The 24,827-nt window shown below is 41.9% G+C and overlaps 1 protein-coding gene across 3 annotated transcripts in view; it reads right to left on the minus strand.

Annotated features, from left to right (window-relative positions):
• USP48 (ubiquitin specific peptidase 48) overlaps positions 1–24,827 on the minus strand; it is a 55,835-nt gene that overhangs the window by 9,075 nt on the left and 21,933 nt on the right. For all 3 annotated transcript variants that reach the window (XM_048825414.2, XM_048825413.2, XM_048825417.2), the window contains 10 exons: positions 20,283–20,483; positions 19,080–19,194; positions 18,604–18,734; positions 16,657–16,728; positions 8,102–8,226; positions 7,795–7,917; positions 3,859–3,920; positions 2,854–2,964; positions 1,976–2,106; positions 1,550–1,656 (listed from right to left, as the gene is read on the minus strand). In XM_048825414.2, coding sequence (XP_048681371.1) covers positions 1,550–1,656; positions 1,976–2,106; positions 2,854–2,964; positions 3,859–3,920; positions 7,795–7,917; positions 8,102–8,226; positions 16,657–16,728; positions 18,604–18,734; positions 19,080–19,194; positions 20,283–20,483 — 1,178 coding nt within the window. The remainder of the gene's footprint in view (positions 1–1,549; positions 1,657–1,975; positions 2,107–2,853; positions 2,965–3,858; positions 3,921–7,794; positions 7,918–8,101; positions 8,227–16,656; positions 16,729–18,603; positions 18,735–19,079; positions 19,195–20,282; positions 20,484–24,827) is intronic.

Below are 24,827 nucleotides of genomic sequence, written 5' to 3' on the forward strand. Positions count from 1 at the left end.
CTAATTTTCCTATTCTCAGCAAAATCCTCTTTGTTATTTTGGGGTTTGTCATTCCTTTGCTGGGGTTTTTGTTTATATACTTTATTGTATCTTGTGTACTGGGTTTTATACTCCTTGCAAGCAGGGGTAGAATTATTCATTTTCCCAAGAGACAGCACCTCTTGGTCTCAGGCACAGTGAGAAGTCACCAAGCATCCCAAAAAGGAACTCAGGACCCAAACCCAGGTGAGGAGAGGGGAGAGGCCTCTCCACGCTGCTAGCACCAGAGAAGACGCTTGAAAGACACACCTTGAGAGAAAGGTTACTCTACTTAGGCCTAACATGCTTTAGTAGAGACAAACTAGCCAGTAACTCTTATAAAAATAGAATAAAATGTCACAAACTGAACATAATACACTGTGCAGCCACTTCACAAAAGCCTGAGTTCACAAATCTCCTGACAGCTGAAAAGTTAAATATGTTTCAGGGACATGTCGGTAGGCAACTGTTTGCCTTTCCCAGCACTATCACTCCCCTTGAATCCTCAAACCACCACACTCCCACTCTGAACAGCATGACGACGCAGGGCTACATTTACCCCAACTCATGGGCTGATGGGCACCAGGAAAATCTGTCCCTCCTATCCACTGTGCCCTCTGAAAAACTCCTAGTACAACAAAATCCTGTGACCATCCCACACGAAAGCGCCTCTATACTATCAGCTGGTTCTTGTCAGCTTATCTGAGGAGTTTTCCTATGAGGAGTCTTGGTTTCTCACCCAGAACTACAGAGCATTAAAATACAACTAAAAGAAGACTGGAGGCTTACTGTAAGAACCATCAGATACTTGTAAAGCAAGTTCTAGGGCCATTATTTACCCTGTAAAATGCTGTTTAGATTTTTGGTAAAGTAAATTTACAACCTAACCTTGTGTCTGATTTTTAAAAAGCATCTTAACTCACCAGTAGCGAGTCATTACACAAAGTAGAACTAGTTCCCCATGCTTATTTTTTTTCCCCCTACTGGTCCTCACACCTTCTTGTCAACTGCTGGAAATGGCCCATCCTGATTATCACGGCAAAAGGTTTTTTTCCCTCCTGCCGGTAATAGCTCACCTTAACTGATCCCTCTCGTTATAGTGGATATGGCAACACCCATTCTTTCATGTTCTCTCTCTCTCTCTGTGTACGTGTGTGTGTACGTGTATGTATGTGTGTACGTGTACACACCCACCCACCTTCCTACTGTATTTTCCACTGCATGCATCCGATGAAGTGGGTTTTAGCCCACGAAAGCTTATGGTCAAATAAATTTGTTAGTCTCTAAGGTGCCACAAGTACTCCTCATTCTCTCTGCTGAAGAGGTATCCTCAACATAGCAGCAGTCACTGAGAGGCCCATTTGTAGAATAGAGGCACAGAAACAATGCTGAGTAATTTCTCATGCAGCACGGGCACTCTCTTTGCCAGTATATATTATTTGATAACTATTTTTATAGCTATCTTGGCTACCACTCAGTACAGTTTACCTTTAACAAAATTCAGTGAAGATTAGTAGTGAGAGATCAGTACCTTTTTATTATCCACCACTTTATGTACATAGATGGTGGCCTGGGTGTACTCACGCAGGTCCCTCTGCTGCTGGCATAACAATCCTTCTCTGCATTCTGGACACAGCTCTAGAAGGATAAAAAGGAAAGCATGGTTAAAATGCCAACAGATATTTTGGTGACAGTGACATTACACAAGGGACCACTACAAATATTCGCCACCTTCATGATTAAATCAAGAATGGCTTACACAATGGGGGTACATTCTCCGAACTCTGGATTTACTCTATAGCTGTTACTGAGAAACTGGCATCTATCTTTTCCACTCCTCCCTTAAGTTCTGACCATTTATGCTAAAATGGCAGGTCCCTCTCCAAACCCCACAAGGGAGCCAGTATCAGTCGAAAAAGCTATTCTGCAGACACTGGTGAAGATAAGACTCACTTACTGGGCTCAGAATCGAAAAGCGTGCTCTCCGGGCTCATCTCAGCAGTTTGCATTCTGATGATTTTGATAATGTGATCCACAACAAATAGTTTTTGTATTGCCTCCCACTCACTGGGCCATATTAGAGCTATACTGTGCAAAGAAACACAACATGCTTCATGACATAGAAAAACCAAACCAGAAGTATTCAATTACAGCTGTGTAGCTTAGTCATCATTAAAGGAAACACTGTGCACAAGCCTTACAAGTGCACTGGGCTCTAGGTTTCAGAACCTTTTAAATGTTAAGAACAGTCTCTCTAACTCCTAAAGCAAAACTATGCAGGGAGGAAGGACTGAAATGGAAGAAAAAGTACGAAAGTGGAAGATGTGTTACATTTACTCTGTGCCATTGAAGAAGCAATTCCACAAAGCATGAAATCCATTGATGGTATCTGATACTTTGAAGACAAGTCTTGTGGAAATCAACTTTGAGAAGACCTGTGTCCATTCTGATCGTAAAGGTAAGGAAGTGAGTTTCCAATGTCAAATAATAGTCAGGTTTCAGAGTAGCAGCCGTGTTAGTCAGTTTCACTTGAGCTCATTCAATTCCTAATAATAAATTCTACTTTACTGATCATATTTCTTTCTCCAAAGCTAGCCTGCTTCTGCAGAACACTTATCACTGAACATGTATGGTACTTTCTGCATGAAGATCCATCTAAAGGTGTAAACGGGTTTTCACATCAAGGTCATTCAAAAACAGAGACATCTCCCAGGAAAATGTTACAGTTACAGAGATCAACAGTACTGTCCTCACGGGTCATTTGATTTACATATTCCTGGAGACGGGGAGAGAAATACCTGACAAAAGGAAGACAAGAGAACAGAAGAAACTCACAGTTTAGAGTCTTCTTTGGTCATGGAAGCAAATGTGAACATGAGGCCCCCATGTGGGCAGAGAAGAGCACTGTTTCCTACTGATGATACAGGACTGCATCTTGTAGGCCTCCTGCTCAAAACAGGAGAAGAGAAAACAAATGTGTACTTAGGATGGTTAGACAGAGCTGAGTGAATTTTTTTTGGCAGATAAGTAAATTTACCAAAAAAATATACATATATGGGCATGGAAACTACTCATGAATGTGGGTCAAATCTGGCAAATTATTTCAGCTGAAAACAACCTGCGTTTTTTTTTTTTAAAAACATCTGAATGTTTTGAATCGACATTGTTTTGAAAAGGCTGATTTGAATCAACATTCAAAATGTTCTTTTGTTTGATCCAAACAATTTTAATTTTGGTTTTTCATTTTGGTGAGAAAAACTGATTAAAAACTAGCATAATTTGGGGGAATTTTTCACTGAGCTCTAGTTAGACATCACAGGGTTATGCTATTTCCTTAACAAGAAATCAAAAGTCAGCAAATAGCAATGAGAAGAGAGATAAGTAGAGTATTTAAATTTGTGATTTTACAGAAAAGTAGCCAAAATTCAGAAGTATTAGATTGCTAGGCTCAGGGAATCAGATATTGGGGGTTTTTGATCTTGGGATGTTACTTATATCTAGCATTGCAGGGAGGATTTTCATCTCCTATTAATGACAGACTACAGAAGCAGGACGGAGTTATGTCCTTTGACCAGGATATAACTTTAGTCATGAGAAACTAATCAATATGGTATCTAACCTGACCAGCTGTTTCTCAGAACCTGTAATAACCAATACCGGCTTAACAATCCCAGTGCTTCCTTATTTCCACAAGGCCAGTCACTACACAGCAAGATATTTTAATTTTAGCATAATTCTACACTGCACTATACAAACTTCATTCAGAAGTCAAATCACTACATATAAAACTAAAAGGAATAAAGGGAGTTCAGTGAAGATTTAAAATATGAACCAATTTACCTTACAAATTTCCTCCATTCTTCTACAAAAAACTGTGATACAATGTAGAGCTCATCTGTCTCCTGGAAAAACAGACTTCATTTAAATTAACCTAACAATGGAGATAGAAAAAACCTAAGTTTTCACTGTCTTTGTTACACCTGACAGGTTGTTTCAGAATAGCAGCCGTGTTAGTCTGTATCCACAAAAAGAACAGGAGGACTTGTGGCACCTTAGAGACTAACCAATTTATTTGAGCATAAGCTTTCGTGAGCTACAGCGCACTTCATCGGATGCTGTAGCTCACGAAAGCTTATGCTCAAATAAATTGGTTAGTCTCTAAGGTGCCACAAGTCCTCCTGTTCTTTTTGTTATACCTGTTCCCTTTCAAGATCCTAACATTCTTCACAATAACTCCATTCAAGTGTGACTTCTGAAAGCCAACTACAATAATTTGAGATCAAGTACCAAGAACATAGTACACAGTGAACCCTTGTGTTACTGCTTATATTACATTAGAAAGCTAATTCAGTTTTGTACCAATTATCTTCAATCCATTGTATAAATCATTTCTACTAAACTCCAGCAAGTCTTATGGCACACACAGCCTGTGATTAACCAGCAGAGCATATTATACTAACTGCAGAGTTGCAGACTTTGCTGCTTCGATGGGCAGATCTCATTGCACACAAAAGGGGCTACTGGCATTCTTCCATTCCACACCCCCGAGTTCCCTGTGTGCCAGCCTCACATCCCCGTTATTTCAGGGACTTCCTATAACCCCCGCCCCAACACACATGCCAAGGGCATTGTGTCCCTTCTCTCTCCCCTCTGCCCATACCAGGATCCTCCATTCTCTCTGCCCCATGCCATTGTGTATCCCCCATGCCATTATCCTCCATTTTCTCCTTCGGGGCTGTACATCCCCACTCCTCTGGCCCCTCATGCCAGAGCCCCCTATTCTCCCTCCATCCCAGGGGCTCTGTGTGCATCCCTATTTCCTCCACCATTCTTAAGTCATTCAGGGCATCAACATGTTGAACTCTATTGGGAGGAGGGGCAGAGCTGGGATGGACTTATGCAGCAATGTTGTAATGTCAGCCATGAACTGGTTCTTTGATCTACAGAAAATTACAGAGATGACTGAACTTGCTGGATATGCTAATCAGAAGCCGGGGCTGTCTCCCCCTCATTTCCCCTTTCTGGTTTTCACCAAAATCAACAGGGTTCTGCCCACTGATGCTAGAACATTCCCTGAAATTTGGAATTGATTTGATGTGGTGTTCAAAAGTTACATTCAAACAGAGAAATATCCATGTGCATAAAACACTCCTCTTGCTGCTACAATACTCCCACACACGCTCAGTGAGGTGGCAGTAAGAACAGCCTTGCTACTCCTATCATGACTGGCTCCAAGCATTCACAACCCCCTACCCTAGCTGTGACTTGTTTGCTGTTTAAAGACACTCCACCCCCTCTCTAGGGTTTTTGCCTGCTGCTGGAAGTGTATAGCAAGACAAACCCTTCCCTCCAGTAGGGTTCAGAATGGAACTCTCCAGCACTGCAGCAACAGCTAGTGCCCTAAACCCAGTCCTGTGGTGCAGAAGATTAATTAGTACCACTTCCATGTGAAACTGCTTGAAGGTGCTGCTCTTACTGCTGGCTCAGTACCATGGGAGCAGCAGGTGTAGATAACACAACTACTGTCAAGTTACTTTCTTCTACAACGTATTGAAGAGAGCAAGGACCAAATACTGCCCTCAGACAGGGGTGTACCCCTAACGACAGAAAAATAAATTTAAAATATATTCCAACAAACAAATTAGCTGATAAAGTATCACCCTAACACCAAAGAGCAAACCACTGAGGCACTAATTGTATCAGCAATTGGTTGATAAAAAGGAAATTCCTTTCTTTGGTAAATTTAAGATTTGCCTTGCAAAACAAGAACAGTGGAAACAGCTCCTCTTTTGAAAGAAAGAACAAAAAGGGCAAAAAACTTATTGGATTGTGGGCTGCCATTTCTGCTCTCACTTCTTCCCCCTGAGCTGAGCTGTTCTAGCCTGCTCTCGCACATGGCCCCAAATACCTTTCCCCATCCAGACATACACAAACATTTCCCCTTTTGAAAGCTAGAGCCACATAGGATGCGGGAGGAAAGAGGGACGATGACAGGAGGGGGAAGAGGAGCAGGAGTAGCAGCTAGGTTACTGTGACAGATGATCTGGATGGTTGACAAGATCATCTGGAGAAAGCAGGCAGGGTCAAGAAGTAGTGGATGTGGAAGCAAAAGGTAGGGGAACAAGACCCAGGCAGGAGGCCTGGAGATGCGGGGGAAGGGGGGTGGGGAAGAGAGGAAGGACACTAAGAAACTAGCTGGGATTCAAGATTAGGCTGAAAGAGAGGTTCACTGATGTTTGAGTGACATTTGGATGGAAGGGGAAAAACACTAAATTTCTCTTTGATCAAGTATCAGCCTCCATGCAGTAAGTGCAGCTCCAATGGCTAGGGTGTCAATTTAGGACTCAGGAGATCCAGGTTCAGTTCCCTGCTCTACCCCAGACACCCCTGAGCACATCTTGCAGGCACAGGGAGACTCAGTTTCCTATCTATACAATGGGGATAATGGCCTTGCTCAGCCTCGCACAGGGGTTGGGAGAATAAATACATTCAAGTTTGTGAGGTACTCAAGACACTGCAGAAAGAGGGCACGGTCAATATCTAGGAGAGACAGACGGTACCTGAGGAAGTTTACTTCAACTAATATTTGCTATTCTTTTTCATTTTAAAGGACATTCTCATGAAAGATACACACTTCTACAAATGCCAGTCAAAAGAGCACCCTGGAGTTCTTTATCCTCAGCAAGTTTGCAGATGACACTAAACTGGGAGGAGTGGTAGATACGCTGGATACAGAGGGACCTAGACAAAGTAGAGGATTGGGCCAAAAGAAATCTGATGAGGTTCAACAAGGACAAGTGCACTTAGGATAGAAGAATCCCATGCACCGCTACAGACTAGGGATCAAATGGCTAGGCAGCAGTTCTGCAGAAAAGGACCTAGGGGTTACAGTGGACGAGAAGCTGGCTATGTGTCAACAGTGTACCCTTGTTGCCAAGAAGGCCAATGGCATTTTGGGCTGTATGAGTACGGGCATTGCCAGCAGATCGAGGGACATGATCGTTTCCCTCTATTCAACATTGGTGAGGCCTCATCTGCAGTCCTGTGTCCAGTTTTGGGCCCCACACTACAAGAAGGATGTGGAAAAATTGGAAAGCGTCCAGCGGAGGGCAACAAAAATGATTAAGGGACTGGAACACATGACTTATGAGGAGAGGCTGAGGAAACTGGGATTGTTTAGTCTGCGGAAGAGAAGAATGAGGGGGGATTTGATAGCTGCTTTCAACTACCTGAAAGGGGGTTCCAAAGAGGATGGATCTAGACTGTTCTCTGTGGTAGCAGATGACAGAACAAGGAGCAATGGTCTCAAGTTACAGTGGGGGAGGTTTAAAAGTTGGATATTAGGAAAAACTTTTTCACTGGGAGAGTGGTGAAGCACTGGAATGCGTTACCTAGGGAGGTGGTGGAATCTCCTTCCTTTGAACTTTTTAAGGTCTGGCTTGACAAAGCCCTGACTGGGATGATTTAGTTGGGGCGTGGTCCTGATTTGAGCAGGGGGTTGGACTAGATGACCTCCTGAGGTCCTTTCCAACCCTGATATTCTACGATTCTATGATTCAAAGAGAGTACCCAAGTCAGCACTTAAAGGATTTGTAAGGAACATTTTTTCAATAAGCTTTACACCATGTTTGCATGGTCTATTTTGCTCAAGGATTACACACACAAATTTCCCTCTAATAGATCAGAATTTTACATTCTATTGTCAAGTGCAAGAGTACACTAATAGCCTTTTCCCAGATCTGGGAAAAGGCTATCAACTTTTCCTAGTCTTTGTACCTGAGGCCAGCTCCCAAGACACGGTCTGCATTTGTCTTGGAACAGGTTCTGGAGAGCAGTCTTCTGCTCACTTGCCATCATCTTATGCAGGGCTTCGTTTTCCTCTCCTTCTCTTTCCAGAATCTGTGTGAAAACAGAGAATCCTTTTTGCCGCTTGTGTTTGTTTTCAAAGGTGCTATTAAAAAGGTAAAAGCAGATTTTTTTCCTCCCATACATTTTAAGCAAGGGGAACGCCAACATGAAAGCTAAAGCTACCACCATACATAAACTGTCAAAAGTCTTACAAAGTCATCAGATATTCAGATACCTTGCACTGGGAACAACACTCTTTGCTATTTGGAAATTCTGGAGCCTTTGGAAAATATTGCTTGAGCTTTTTCCAGGCTTCTTTAGAAACAACCCTCCTTTCATTTTCTGATATGCATAGGTCACCTGCATGGAGAAATGCAAGAGATCATTTTTGTTCGGCACATACTCAGCAAAAGTTTCACAGCACTAAAACAGATTTAAGAGATTACTTGTATGAATACAGAAGTAGATTTTACACCCTTATAATCTGACACCTGTGTCAGCACTAGAATAAAAAAAGAATTTATACAGAAGAGTCACCTTCAGCCTCTATTTCTACCCCATCAATGATTAAGTTTCCTCCTGGAGGTAGGATTTTAGTGCTTACTCACAGCAACAGTATGTTTTAAGAATTATAGCTAATTATTTTAAAAGCTAACCCAATACATTCTTAAATACAGCATTCCTATTTAAAAACAGAAAGATCTTAATCTACCATGATTGCCCTTTGGATTTATAAAACCATGTGCCTGAGCAATAGGCACAGGAACTATGGGTGCTGCAGCACCCCCAGATTTTACGCGGTCCTCCCAGCTCCCTTACACCAGCCTAGGCCTCCTTACCCCCATCTGGGTCGCCGCCTCCTGGAGACATGGCCCTGCTCCTGGTCCCAGCTCTGGGAGGGGGAGCGTGGACAGGGTAAGGGGGCTGGATTTCAGCTCCTCCACTATTAAAAATGTTCCAGCACCACTGGCCTGAGCCACAGATTCAAATGCAACAAAAGGAAAGGAAAGACAGAAATCCATGGAATAGGAAGAGAAATTAAGGGCAAGAACAGAACCAGGACAGAGGATACAAACACACAAGGGCTAATCTTTTCCCCACTCATGGGTGCCTCAAATTAGGCACCTAGAACCTAAAAAAGTGGTTTGATTTTCAAAGCTGCTGAGCACCCCACAATTTGTATTGACTTGAAAATGAAGGTGTATGTGCTACACCTCTGGAAAAATAAGGCTACAATGATTTATTTGCCTAAATATGGCTTTACGTGCCTAATTTCAGGCACTGAAAATTCTGTCCAAGATGTTCTCCCCATACATCCTCCCACCACCCTTCTGAAAGCGTTATGGAATTTAAAATGCCACATTTCTGTAGCAATCAATTAGAATGTGAAGCTCCACAGGACACTCAAACACAGTCAGGATCCATAATTAAACATGGCAGATTCCATTTTCCATAATGCCCATCTTGAAAAAAAGTGAACTGCACAAAATCTTTTGATCGAGAGAGTGCCTTATTACATCCAGTTGGGTGGAATTAATTGTGTGTGAGAAAAAATATGAAGTGAGGTGTACCAAATATTATTTAAAAATTATGCCAATTACTTACATATTATCGTTTATCTTGAACTATTTTTCAGGTAACTAACAAAAAAACTGACAATTAGTAAGATAACGAATTAATAGAAAGCATTTATGAGTTATCCTGGTAACAACTATGCCAAAAAGGTCAATGCGCTGCAATACAGGCATCAAATTTATGTGTTTGACTCAACATGGTGGGAAAACATAGTATTTCATATATGAGAAACTATGCTACTTCATTGCTGACAGACTGACCAAGCCATAATTTTTGCTTTACTTATAGTTGTAAAGGGGAGAGGTACAACACAACTGAGCCCTCGCTATTTAACTGCTGCTGCGTCAAAAGCTACAAGGTGTGGTAAGAATAATGCTGATACACAACCAAACGAGAATAATATTAATTTCAGTACAGAGGGTAAAGTAGTGAATGGTAAACAGCAAACAACCAAACACTGACATGGGAAAGAATGATGCTCAACTTTTAAAGTGGGTATTAACCAACAGTGGGAAGAAAAAAAAACTTGAGAAGTTGCTATACTTGACGGAGTAAAGTCTAGCTAAGAACTATTTTAAAAGTTTTTTCTTTCTTTCTATAGTCTACCCCAGCGTGAAATGGGTTTAAGTTAGCCACAAGATAGAGAAAAAAACACCAGGGAAACTCATTGGCTCTATGTATTTAGTATTAGAACAAGACTTCAGTGCCACTGACCTGTCATCTTCTCTCATTCTGACAAAGTCTGAACTCCTGCCAATTTCCCAAAGAAAAAATAGCAACACTCCATTCCTGGATTTATTACAATAAATGAAGGTCAGACTGGATTGTTTTAAAATTTTAAAATTTTGCTAATGAAACAGTTGCTAAATTTGACCAATTATTAACCTAGGTTCACCATATGGAGAAAGCAGGACTGGGATGATTTCCAGAAACCATAGAATCATAGAATATAAGGGTTGGAAGGGACCCCAGAAGGTCATCTAGTCCAACCCCCTGCTCGAAGCAGGACCAATTCCCAGTTAAATCATCCCAGCCAGGGCTTTGTCAAGCCTGACCTTAAAAACCTCTAAGGAAGGAGATTCTACCACCTCCCTAGGTAACGCATTCCAGTGTTTCACCACCCATCAGGGACATGAAAATAAGATTGTGCAAGTAATTGCTCTGACATCATAAGATTTATTAAAATAGATCAAGAAGCTATAGTGAGAGGTGGAAAATCTGATCAGAATGTATAAACGCTGTACCATCTGGAAGGCAAAGACCCTGACCATTTACTCCTGGAAAAATTGTGCACCACTGCGAAAGCACAGAATTCATGTCCCCTGAATATTTCTTTGCTTCCCTGCAGAAAAATGACTTTCTGGCAGGGAAGCAAAGGGAAGCTGTAACAGTAGTCATGCACCACTCCCCAACTGTGAATATACAGAGTTTCAGGCACCTGGAGCAGCCGGCTGAGAGATAAATCACTGCAGGTTTGGGGACATCCCAGCCAGTGGCTCTTACCCTGAGCTGGGATCAGCTGCTAGTTCCAGCTGGGCTGGAGGCAGGAGAGGATGGGAATTCCTCCTCCCCTGCAAGGACTGGCTGGGGCTGTTTCAGACCCACCCCCAGAAACCTCCCTCAGCTGCAGGAAACTCAGCATCCTCCCTTGCTTCCTGCCCCCATCGCTCCTCACTGTAGGGGGCAGGAGGCACCGTACAGGGAGCTGCTCTCCCATCCGCTCAACCCCCATGCACCTGGACCTCCCATGTCCAGACACCCCTACCAAGCCTCAACCGGTACACCCAGAACTCCCGTTCATACCTGAACCCCACCCACTGAACCTCAACCCCTGCATCTGCAGCCCCCCACACCCATACCACCCCCACTGAGCTCCCTACACTCAAACCCACCACCCTGAGCTTCCACATCCAGACCCCCATGCCACTGACCCCCAACTAGCTGCATCCAGATCCCCCCCCACCAAGCCCCACTCCCCCAGACCCCTCCACTGAGCCCCAACCACTTTCACCTGGAAGCCCCTGCAGAGTCCCATTGCACCTGGAACCCCCCATCCGGATCCCCCCATACCTAGACCCCCTCCCCCCCCACTGAGCTGTCTGTACACCCAGATTGTCCCACACAATCCTCTCACCCCACACCTGGATCCCCCGCACTGAGCCCTTCCACACTTGGATCCTGCCTGGTTGAGCCTTCCTGCCCCAGACCCGGTGCGCCTGGCGCAGAGGGGCAGGACCCCAGGGTGTATCTGGGGCAGGCCCAGGCCTTGTGCTGTGTTAGTGGTGAGGCTGCACCCGACCCTGAGTCCATGTCCCAGAGGTGGGGAGGCTGCATGGTGATCTCCCATCTTCGTACAGCCAGTGGACTGTGCTCCCCACTGCTATGCTGGAGCCTCTGCATTTATTTGACAAATAAAACTTGCAGAATTTTAAAATATTGTGCACAGAATTATTAATTTTTTTGGCACTGAATGGCCTCAGGAGTAACCATTGTCCCCCTCTCATCATCTCTGCCAACCTCCCTCAGCCTAACCTGGTAATCAGACAAAAATTATTCGACAGGGTCAGGAAACTATCGGAGAGAGAAATTATGACAATCCTCTGGAATTAGAGATGAAAAAGGTTCCTGACATATGCATGTAAGAAGATGGTAGTGGGAATTCATAAGGGAAAAACCTGTGTGATACTTTTGGATGCATGCCAGACCTAACACATCAAGCACTGGGCTTTGCAGAAAGCACCATGAAGGAAGTAGTTTCCTTCTCTGCAACATTAAGGATCTATTACAGAGAAAACAGATTAGTTGATACACTTAATTCAATGGAAAATTTTGAACGCATAAGGTGAAGAGAGCATTTTACAAGAACAGTCTGAAGTTAGCTCAGGATAATGAAACCTGAACTTTTGATGGCCCCAATATTTAATGTCATTTATTTTTTATGTGGACCAAAGTCACAGATCAATTTTTCTAGGGAAATATTTTCAAAATACTTATTTTTATGGTGTTTCATCATTCTGCTCTGCAGTTTTATATTAGCCTTGTGGGACTGTCAATTACAATGCACAACAATGAAAAAGGGTTAAAAAAGACATTTTAACCTTTCTATTTGAGAATACAGCTTTATTAATCAAAAAGCATGCATCTCTTATTAGTTTTAGTGGTGGAGCTTGCATTGTTAATTCATATTAACTGACAATAATGCATTCATTGTCCCAAACAGACCTGAAGGCCTAACTGCTACGATTACATTAGGGTAATGCTTCCAAAATGGAGCAATTATAGTCTATTAAAAGTGCCAATATTCTGCACAAAAAAGGAGACTTGAAAACTTGGATAGTAGAGGATGCAACTAACTAGCCATCACTTAATGTTATACAGCATCTCATGTTAGGCTTATAACACAGAGAACAGGTCTCAAAATACCCAGCACAGTTTGATTACAATCCTTATGTCAAGGACACCGAAATACTTACTGAGAGAAAGTATTTTTTATCCTGCACTTCCACAGTTGTCAGTACCCAATTACAGTGTCTCACTTTAACGAGTTTTTATTTTCTTAATGTACAAAAGGAAAGGGAATGGATACCATGCCACAAATAATCATGACTAAGGGTGCAAGTTTGTCATGGAGATCACTGATTCCATGACTTTCCGGGACCTCTGCAGCAGCCGGTGCAGCTGGCCTGGGGGCCACCTGAACAGCTCAGGCAGCCCCTGGGCCAGCCACACCGGCTGCTGCTGGGGCAGCCTAGAGACGCCGCACCTCCCTCCCCAGCAGCAGCAGGAGTTTGGACATGAGAGGGGCTATGGTCTGGGGAGAAGAAGAGGGTGAGGGCTCTGGGAGGTGCTCACCTCGGGAGTGAGGGAGGTTGGCAGGCTCCCTGGAAGAGGCGACATCCCTCAGCTTCGAGGCGGAGACACGGCCAGGGAGCTCTGTGCGCTGCCTCTGCCTGCAGGCACCGCCTCCACAGAGCCCATTGGCCAGGAACTGGAGTGGAGGCAGCGCGCAGAGCTGCCAGGCCGCATCTCCACCTAGGAGCTGAGGGATGTGCTACTTCTGGGGAGGCACAGAGCCGGATAGGGAGCCTGCCAGCCCCGCCAAACCCTCCCCCTCCTGGAGCCCCCCCTGAATGCCTCCGGGCTGCTGCCCCCACCTAGCACCCGCGACACGTTTCCCCCCACCCAAAATGTTTAGTCAGGGGTATATAGGACAAGTCATGGACATGTGAATTTTTGTTTACTGCCCGTGACCTGTCCATTACTTTTACTAAAAATACCTGTGACTAAAACATAGCCTTAATTATGACTGATTGCAGAGTATATTTCATCCAAAACCTCAAAGTACGTTCACAGATTTCACAGAATTTAAGTGGCCCCAGACCATGCACTTTTGTCTTATCCAACGAACAGCACCCTCCTGCAGAACAGAATCCCTCTACTTCATATTGAGGCAATAGTTCAGCACCAAAAGATCAGAGGGAAGAGCAACACCAAATGAATTACTAATAACTTTCTGCAACATCTAGGTCAGTGATTCTCAATCAAACCAAATGTGGCCCACCAAAGCTTCCTCTGTGGCCCACCAGCACACCTTCAAAAATGTTTATAATTAAATTAATAAAAAGCTATGTGATGCCTATCATTTGCCTATGACTTCCTTAGTAAGTAACTTACTGGCAGTGCTTCATTTGTAATGAAAGAGGTGTCGGGACTCAGTGCCAGCAAGCCCCTCTACAAATGAAGCACTGACTGGGCGACCAGAGAGTGGTAGCTTCCGGCTGGGTGCCCAGCTCTGAAGACAGCACAGCCGCCAGCACAAGCGCCACCTTCAGAGCTGAGCAGCCGGGGAGTGGTGGCTGCTGGCCTGCAGCCCGGAGGTGCCGGGGCCAAACTAAGCTGGATCGTAAGTTCTCGTGATTGCAACAGCTACGATTTAGCTAGGATGCCACCCATTTTTTTCCATCAGTGATGGAAATGGAGCCAAAAATGAATGCGAGGGGGAGTAACCATCAAAACTAGACAGTGAAAACTGAGCTTTTAACCCAAACTGGACAGCAGATTTTCTTCTTATGTCACCTCATTTAAATGAAAATCCTTTGCGTTTAATACGCCAAACCACTGTTTCCATCTGTACGGTCATCAGCTTCAAGCACCACTTTGAATCAAAGCACAGTAACTTCAACGTGGCCTGTCCTCCTGGCAGTGTTGCAAGATGTGACAAAATTGAAAATATGAAGTTTTTGTATCACACTTCAAATATTCTCACAACATCAACAACTATACAGGAAAAGTAACAGCTGATTTTTTTGGGATAATGTTGGTACTAGCTAAAAAGAAAAAGCCTTTCCTGGATGCCGAGCTTGTGAAAGAATGCACGCCGGAAATGGTGGAGTAGTTTTTTGACAGAGATAGAAATAAGGATGACCTTGTGAAGCAAGTTCCCCTGCCTGATTCCACAGCAGTGCGAAGATTGGAGGTAATTTATGAGAATTGTTTGTCAGCACTGATTTCCAATTTAAAAGTCTCTTGAAGTGGACAAATCTGTCAGATTTTATGACGGTATTAAGCACAAAAATTCTTGCTTGAAAATTTCACCATTAGAAATCTACACTACAGGACAGATCATTTTTGAAAAAGTAAAAAGCTTTTTTTGGGGGAAAAAAAGATTTAGATCTGCAGAAAGTAAACTTGCTTGTTACAGATGGAGGTCCCTCCATGACAGGGAAATAGAAGGTCTTTGCTCTGTAGTTTGGCAATGATACACCCCTCATTAAATACACTTCACTGCTTCATTCACCAGACTGTGCTGTGTAGAAAGTTATCTGGGGATTTGAAAAAAACGAACAAACAATGGGTATTGAGATGAGATTGGTGAACTGCATACATTTAATTTCCTGTTTGCAACATTGTCTTTTTAAATGTCTTTTTACAAGACATTTCAGACAAATACAGTGACCTGTTGCAGCACAACCAGAGAACGTCATTAAGTAGAGGGTGCGGATTAGAGAGGTTTTGTGCGATTCAAAAATAGAATTTCTTTCAAACCACAAGATCAAAAAAGCTTATGAGTTCATGGAATTTAGGGATGATGTTCCCTCTCCGTCACAGGTAGCTTTTCTGTGCAATATTATTGGTCACTTGAATTCCCTCAACTTGTAGCTCCAAGGCCATGCAAGCAGCCTTGCGAATCCTTTTGAAAAACTGTGCCTTTCAGAAGAATCTTGAAATCTTTCAGACTTAACAGGAAAGACGTTGCATTTTCCCACATTGCATGTTGTTGCTACCGATGAAAACAATGCAAGAATTCCTAAAAAAAAAAATCTCATTGAAAATTTTAAAATTCGATTGAGAGTTTTAAAATGCCAAAGGATTTGCTTTTATTTGTTCCTGATCCAATTGTTGTCTCTGCTGAAGCAAAGAACACTCTTGATTCAGGTGATGAAGGTGCATTTCAGTTAGAAACTATAAGACTCCAGAGCTCAGATGTCCTCCAAGGAAAAATTCAGAGAAGTGGGACTTTGTGATTTGTGGACTCAATATACTGACCAGTTTCAGAATAGCCAGAATCTAGCCATCTATCTTTTAACAATGTTTGGCTCAACATGCCTCTGCAAATATGGGTTTTTTTACCATTAACAGCATAAAAAAAAACCACCACCACAATCACCTTACAGGTCAGCATCTTCACCAGTGCATGTGCCTTGCCCTTATCACCTACAAACCACTTCTCACAAAGCTTGCCAGAGATCATTGATGTCACCTTCATTGCCACAAACACAGGTAACAATGTTGATTTATAAACTTTGTTAAAAGATAAAAACATTAATACTTGTTACAATTAAGATCTTTCTTGGCAGCTGGAGTTTGTTTTTTTTTTATTTTATTTTGTTAGTCTTCTGTGCAAATGGCCCACTTCTTGTCATAAAATTTTCATATCAGCCTGCGGGTAGATCTAATTGAGTATCACTGATCTAGGTTTTCTTTGTAGGTCTCCCATCAAATCTATCCCAACATCACACTAGCTCGTGAGATCTGATGCGATCACAGCTCAGGAGCAAATGATAAACATTTAAGAAAAACAAAGTAAGTCAGAAATAAACATAATTAAGCCCAGCTTATCTTGGTTTTTGCAGAAGAAATATGGAAGATCAGTCTGTAAATGGTGGGTCATCCAAATACGACATGTTCAGTTCTGTCCCCTACATTCGCACTTACCATGTGGGCAAACAAGGTCTTCATTAAAATTTAACTCCTCTTCCTCCTCCCTCTTTTCTTCATTTGACTCATCTGACCAAAAGAAAAAGTAGATTGCACAGATACTCTCTGTAGTAGAGTTTGATTCTTTGGAGGAACTGTAACAATTTGCTTCCTTTTCAAATTGCTGCAAAATTCTAACACTAGGGAAACTTCAACAACAATATATCTTTAAGTTTATTGGCCCATTTCTCCAGTACCAGGGCAGGATTATACATTACAATATATTTTGAGTGCTCTGAAGTTCATGGAGCACTCTTAAGACTATCTTCGACACGAGACTACAAAGGTAGCATTCATTATAGCTAGAACACCTGGGCTCTTTGCTACTCCCAAATAGCTCAGATCAGAATTAACAGAAAAGTTACCACCAGATCACAGTGGAGGGAACAGAAATCTTACAGGCAAAATATTAGTCAGCTCTCTGCTTTGAGGAATCTGATCCAAACCAGATGTCCCCAGTGCGGCACCACGATAGCGTCATTCAAATGAGGCCAAGAACCACTCTGCTTGGAAGGCTTCAATGTGAGTAACTTGGAGATAGGATTGTGCCTATTTCTGTTTTGGAAAGTGCCTACAACACTGTGGGCAATACCTGAAGTAATAAAAAGTAACATGTGCTTACTTTGTCAAAGGACAGTTTTTACTAGTCACTCCCATTAGCTCTGCAGGAGAAAATAAAATGGATTGCACCGAAATACAGTTGACAACTGAAGCCTGTTTTACACTTGAAAGTCAAGTCATCACAGCTACAGCACTCGGGGGGGGTGTCACACCCTTATGTGCCATAGCTATGCCAACCTAAGCTCCAGTGTGGATACAACTAGGCTGATGGAAGAATGCTTCCATCAACTTAGCAATCATTGCTCAGGGAGCTGGAGTTCCTACAGCCACAGAAAAAAACCTTCTATTGCTGTAGGAACCATCTACCTTACGCTGCCCCGGCTACAGTGCCCCGGCTGTGCTGTTGTAGCACCCATGGCCTATGTTCCAACTGCAGGACCAGATTCTACCTTCAGTTTTAACAGGGAATTAGGGATGTAAAATGTTAACCAATAAATGCCTAATCCGTTTAAAATGGGGTTTACATGCCTAATGTGCCGGGCCCACGCCCAGGGTCCTTCCTGCCGGCCCTGTGCCTGCCCCAGCCTTGGCCCCTTTCCCGTCTGGGTCTGGGCACTGGGCAGCAGCTCGGACCCCGTGTAAAATGTGGGGGTGCTGCAGCACTCCCCCGCACTCTTAGTTCCTGCACCTATGTTGTGAACTTGCTAACAGTTAAATGTTTAACCGACACAATTTTAATAGTTTAAATAGTTACTTTTTAAAAACACTATTTACACCCCCAGTGGGATTACGTAGATGTTGTGAGGGCAGAGTCTGACCTGCTGAAAACTTTCGGAAAAAAAAAATGTATTTGAAATTGCTCAAATATGGATCTAATATATGCTCCTTTGTACTATAGTAGCATCGCAGAGTTATGAACACCTCGGAAATGGAGACTGTTCGTAACTCTGAACAAAATGTTATGGCTGTTCTTTCAAAAGTTTACAACTGAATACTGACTTAATACAGCTTTGATCTTTAATATGCAGAAGAAAAATGTTCCTATCCCTTTATTATTTCAGTAGTTTATGTTGAACAGTACTGTATTTGCTTTTCGGGGGGGGGGGGGGGGGGGACGACGACTCTACTGCTGCTTGATTGTGTACTTCCAGTTCCAAATGGGATGTGTGGTTGACTGGTCAATGCATAACCCTGAGGTTCTACTGTATATATCATTCAGACCTGCTCAAAACAATCCCTACAACTAAAACAGAACTGCTAGAATGCTTAATCAATACTATAGGAACATCTGATCTATTTATCAGGTAGTGGGAGAAATAGGGTTGCTTGGTTTTAAACAGCTACCTTTGTTTTGTGCATCTCCATTCATTTTTCCATTACTCTGGTCTGCATCTTCATCTTGTTCATTTAACTGTTCCAGAGCCAACTGACGCCAACTCCGCAAGGATGACTTTCCAACCCAAAATCCATCATTACTGTATAGAAAAAAAAGACTAGCATTTACAATACAAACTGTAACAGATTTACAGTTTTGGGCTCAGAATGAGAACCGTTACAATCTTTGTCGGAACAATTCCTGTTGATGAAAGAACTCTTCATGTCCTGAAGCTTATCTGTAAGCTCAAAAGCTCATCTCTTTCACCAACAGGAGTTGGTCCAATAAAAGATATTCCCTCACCCACCTTGTTTCTCTTATATCCTGGGACCAACACAAGCTACAACACTGCAAACAATTGTTAAAATCTCATTTTAGAATATTTAAATATCACTGACAATACACTTGTGCAATGCAAACATTGGAAGGTGTCAGCACCACATACCCCTTTACTGTAATTTTCAGCAAGTTTGTGACAGTTTTATAATCTTCATTTAATTGGTTTTTCAGTCGTAGTATTCGACACCTCTCTACCACACAATCCTTGCAAAGTGCTTTAACTAGAGAAACAAAAAAAGACAACACCATGTTACAAGAACACTACTGCTACACTTCAAAACAAACCTAAGATTTCTGCAAATGCGGGCATCACCATTTGAAGGTGCTGTCAGTCAACTGGGCTTAATGTAGTTACTGACAGTGACATTTTCTACTACATATGATTTAGATGGAAATACATGGTAACAGCTGAACTGGACCAAATTTAGATATAATTGTAGTAAGCTTTTGATGAGGGTGGATTTGTTCCTTTAGCATCCACATTTCTCATCACCTCAGTTTCATAAGTCTGCATTTCTGATATTAACAGTTTATATTTACTGCAACAAGCTTGAGAACAGCAGTATGTGTAGACCTAAGTAAGCCGTGCATTTGAAAAGGACAGTTCAGAAATTTGCAATAGCAGTTTTGCCATTCATAAAAAAACCTGTCACAGTATGCAAACATGGAACATATACACACTATGAATATACTTCCTAGGCAGTGGGCTGCTTGGGGGAAATCTACAGGTGAAGGAAGACAGTTTCTCTCCTTGGCTAGCACACCCTCACTTCTTTATTGCTCTGAGAACAGGGTTCCAAAATACTGGCTCATCAGCAGAAAACGATACAATACACGAGGCACTGTTTATACTGCATCTGTAGAAATAACGGGCCCAGGAGCTCCACCACTCCCCAATTTTAGGGTCTTTATACAAGTTTTGCTATTTTACAGAAAGTTTATTTTTAAAAGTTTAATTAAAATATTAAAGTTTCAAGTTGTTTCTACCTAAATATACCATTTCCTTTTATTGTATTTGTTTAAGCGACTGCACAAAACTTCAAGGCACAAAGCAGAATCAAGATCTGAAATATATCCACCACTCATGTTCCCTAGTCAGCCTAATTATCTGTTTGACCATAACGAAGTAGTTCTCCCAAAAGCAGCCAACCAGAAAAATACAAGCAGGACAGCTATTTTGACCAAAGATAAAGCTACATTAGATTGACAAAGGATGCAAAACAGATTTCAATATACAAAAATTTAAATAATAAAAAAAAGCTTGCCATGTGAGTGTGTTTTATATCCAGATACTATGGTTTAATCTTACCATTTAGCCTTGGCCCCCCTCCATATCTCCTGTAGAAGTAGTCAGCAACATACTCAGATATTCTCTTCATAATTGATATTTTATCAGGGTGTAATTTGCCATGTGAACACAAGCATGCAGTGTTATCTATGGGTTTGGGAGGGGCAGATTCATCCAGCCATTTCTGTAACCATTCGAGAGAGACAAACTCATAAGGGCACCCTGGAAAAAAGTAAACATAAACAAACCTATACATTTCCACAAGTACATGATATAGGAGATGACATTTTAAAATTACTCTACTGTTCAACAGTACTTTTTTAAAATTAAAAAGTTTGTGGGGGAATCTTTCCCCCCCAAAAGTTAGATTCCCATTACACAATATTTTCAGACATGTAATTCTGTTTCCATGCCAATTCTGATCTTAATTATGCAGTTTTATATCATGGTGTCCCTTCTAGAAGTCAGCAGCTATGTGAAATTACATCTGAGACGAGAATCATTTTAAATTTAAATAGGAAACTGGCTTGTGCAGCCAGAGAACGTTTTCAAACTGCAACACCTTTTGGCTACAGTAGCTTATTTTATTTCAGAACATTATAGGAAAAATGTGTAACCAAACCTTCCTACTGTTAAATTAGTAGAGAATGCAATGTAGTTAAACGCTCCATTCAGAAGTCTGTTTTCCTTAATGATGAGGTACGTATGTAAATTAGAAGTTTAAAGTAATAATGTAGGAGTGTAATAAGGGTTAGTGTGTCTGATATATATTAACTATTAGTGACAAGGCGGGTGAGGTCATCTATTTTATTGGACCAACTTCTGTTAGTGAGAGAGAAGTTTTCAAGGTCAGAGAGAGCTCTTCTTCAGGCCTGGGAAAGGCACTCAGAGTGTCATCCACCTTGTCTCTCTTAATATCCTGGGACTGACACAGCTACACACTGCTAGATACATTAACTAGGATAGTCATAAGAGGACAGGATACAATTTTATAAAGAACTAGATCTCTGTCTTGAAAATCACACAAACCCCTATGTGCTTAAAGTACATTAAAAAAAAAGAGGGGAATCTAGATGATAAATGCTAGCAATTAACCCTAACTAGAACTACAGTGAATAAGTTTGTCTACTGCCTATATAATAGACGAATGGAAGCTTGCATGTGATATGCTGCCAATTTTTCAAATGCAGATTGTTGATGTAGCATTGCTTCCAAAACAGAGCCTTCTATGTCCATGTTACTGTTGAAGCACCGAACCGGTCACTCTTCTGAACAGCTCTGACATCAAACTTCTGATGATACATGTTCCCCAGAACAAGTTTTTGTTAAATATTGTAAGATATCAACAGTATCAATCAAGTTAACCTGGATTTACAGGTTGCTTTTTACAGCATCAGGCAGGCAGAGTGCTATTTCTTTACATTAGATTGTAAAGTCTTGAGACAATGGACTATCTTTGTGTTCTGTGTCTGTTCAACACCCAGCACAATGGGGGCCTGGACCATAACTAGGGCTCCTAGGTGCTACAGTAATACAAATTAAACAACAAATGGGTACTACTTCACCAAATTTGCTTCATCTATCAGATTTACAATAATGCTCAATTTCTGCATTTTGCGTGGAAAAATATTTTTGATATTTGAATGCCTGATCCATGCTGTCCAAGTAGACAACGAACCATCAAAATAGACTCAAGAGCAACAGGATATCTCAGTAATGATGCAAGATTTGGCTGTAAGGAGGAAACTATGAAAATATCAAGCAAAAAAAAATTTTTTTTTTAAAGTCTAGGCTATTCGTCAAAAATTAGCATTCAGAAAAAGCACGCAGACCCCAAATTAAAAAAAAACTTATACTGAAGGAGAAGCTGACTCAAAATTTCACAAAACTAACAATTTAAGATTGTAGCAATTTCTGTTTTGTTTGTTAAACAAGAAATGCTTTTCTACACATTTACAAAATACATAGGTGCAATTTCTGGGGGACCTGAGACATACCAGCACAGACACTAGAAGGAATGAATGACTTTATATAAAATACTTGAGTCAAATATCTTGATACAAAGTCACACTGATGACACATGCAACCCAAAACAACTTGGCTATATTATTTCAGAATTTTACAAAAAAAGCAACTGGAAATGTAATTAACAAATTGCTATGAAATGCAACAGCAGCAAAAAGCTGAACTCAAATAATGCTTTTTCTTATTTTCCATTAGTGACAATCATCTTTGGGTTCCAAGATAGATTTAATTATATACCGAGCAACATGTGTTGATTGTGGGAACAAAGCAGATTTACTTCTGCACACCAAATCCAGTCAATATTGAAAAGATAATCACTGGCATTTCTAAAAGAATATTGGAAAATTAACGGGTGGGAGGGGTGAAGAGAGAGAGGGAGGGAGAGATCAGGAAATTAAATCCACCTAGCTGATGCATCAACTACACTTCTGAAATTTCCCTGCTAGATGTATTTATAAAGTGACTATGAGAAGCTGGATTCTGTTTCCCCATAATCTTAGACCTCAAACTGTTCTTCAGCACATATCAGCAGCTTCTACATCTCAGGCAATGATACTACATAAATATGGTTTATCTGAAAAAGTGTAAGCTTCACTATTGCTATATTGTATTTACTTTACATAAAACGTGGCCACAATCTCTGGAGGATTTAGTTAAACCATTTTTAATGTAACAACTTGGGACAAAAAAAATCCCAATTCATGCAACTGAAGGAGAAACTCAGACCACCACCTTGACTTCCAAAAGGTAAGCAGCATGAGAGTACACTGTCTGGAAACCTGTCACAGTGACATTTACTCCTTATATAAATGTCCATATATCAATAACAAACGATTCTAATTATGTTTAGAAAGCCAAAGTGACAGAAAGTTACTTGTAATTCTTGTTCTCCAAAAGTGACCCATATCTGTGAAGATCATGCCCCATATCCTTGATTTATCAATGGCACTTCAAAAATACATTCAGAACATGGACCCAACAGTGGGGAATCTGGTGTGAATGCCTGCTTTCACACCACAGGTTTTCATTAGTTTTAAGCATAAATGACATAACTTTAAGTATCCAAGTTTGAAAATTAAGAATCTGAACAGAAGCGACTGGATATTTAGAGGTGCCGAGCTCTAGATGCAGCTCCCACTGACCTAAAGTTGCTGGTGCTCAATACCGCGGAAAGAAACGTCAGGCCTTATATTTCGGTGCCTTAATTTGGAATCAAGTGCTAAATTTTGGGCATCCAAGTCTGAAAAATTTGGCCAAAGTATTTTATGTACTAAACTGAAATATCACAACACTCTACTTGCTCTTTTTACAAAAAGGAGTTACAATCTTAATTGAAAACTACTGAAAAAGTTTCTAGGAGGCGTGTGTTTTGGATAAATACTGTCTATATAAAGTAACCACAGCACTTGTCTGTACCCTCACCCCATGGAAAACTGAGGAGAGACAGGAATAAATCAAACTTCTAGTATTTAAAAAATGTGTAAAAGGCAGTAAGTAAAAAGTGGAAAGGAGTGAAGAATCAGTCAGTGACAACTTATTCATGGGACACACAAAGCTCTGGACAGAGTGACTCCTGGGAGAGAGCTGGTTAGAAATTTTCTGATGCAACTTAGTTTCACCAGAAAATGCCAATTAACAGAAGTGAAATATTTTGCTGAATCCATTACAATGGCTCTCAGGGCTGCTAGGCTCCCCATTCTGAAGCAGTAGCACTGGGAGCCCCATCTGGGGCTAGGACTCTTGGGGTTGCTAACTTTCCTTCTCTGTGGCAGCAGCCTTTGGAGCCCAGGCTGAAACTGATATTCTTGTCAGTTTCACGTTGACTATGCAGTGGTGGCAATGGGTAAACCAGGGATGGCCAACCTGAGCCTGAAGAGGAGCCAGAATTTACCGATGTACATTGACAAAGAGCCACAGTAATATGTCAGCAGCCCCCCATCAGCTCCCCCCACTCCCAGTGCCTCCCGTCAACCGGCAGCCCCGCCGATCAGTGCCTCCCCTTCCCTCCCCACACCCCCCAATCAGCTGTTTTGTGGCCTGCAGAAGGAGGGGGAGGGGGTAAGGGGGAGGAGCTAGGGCATGGCAGGCTCAAGGGAGGGGGTGGGAAGGGGTGGAGTGGGGGCAGGGCCTGTTGCGGAGCCAGGGGTTGAGCAGCGAGCACCCCCCGGCATATTGGAAAGTTGGTGCCTGTAGCTCCAGCCTCGGAGCCGGTGCCTAGACAAGGAGCCGCATCTTAAAACTTCTGAAGAGCTGCATGTGGCTCTGGAGCCACAGGTTGGCCGCCCCTGGGGTAAACTCACAAGAATGTAAATTTCCCATATTTCTATTCTGGAACACCCTATTTCAGTGTTTTTATTAAATGAAATGTTGAGGGTGCTTTCAGTTTGTAAGAAATTTCAGTAAAATCTGCTTCCATTCCAAAATACAAAAATTTTCTTGCAAACCAAAACCCCGCATTTTGGCCACCCCAACATGGAATTTTTTTAGATAAAAGCTTGCCTACATGGAGTTTCTAAGTGTCTGTAAGAATTAAATTAATGC

This window comes from Caretta caretta, chromosome 18 (assembly GCF_965140235.1).
Source record: "Caretta caretta isolate rCarCar2 chromosome 18, rCarCar1.hap1, whole genome shotgun sequence".
Lineage (NCBI taxonomy): Eukaryota > Metazoa > Chordata > Testudines > Cheloniidae > Caretta > Caretta caretta.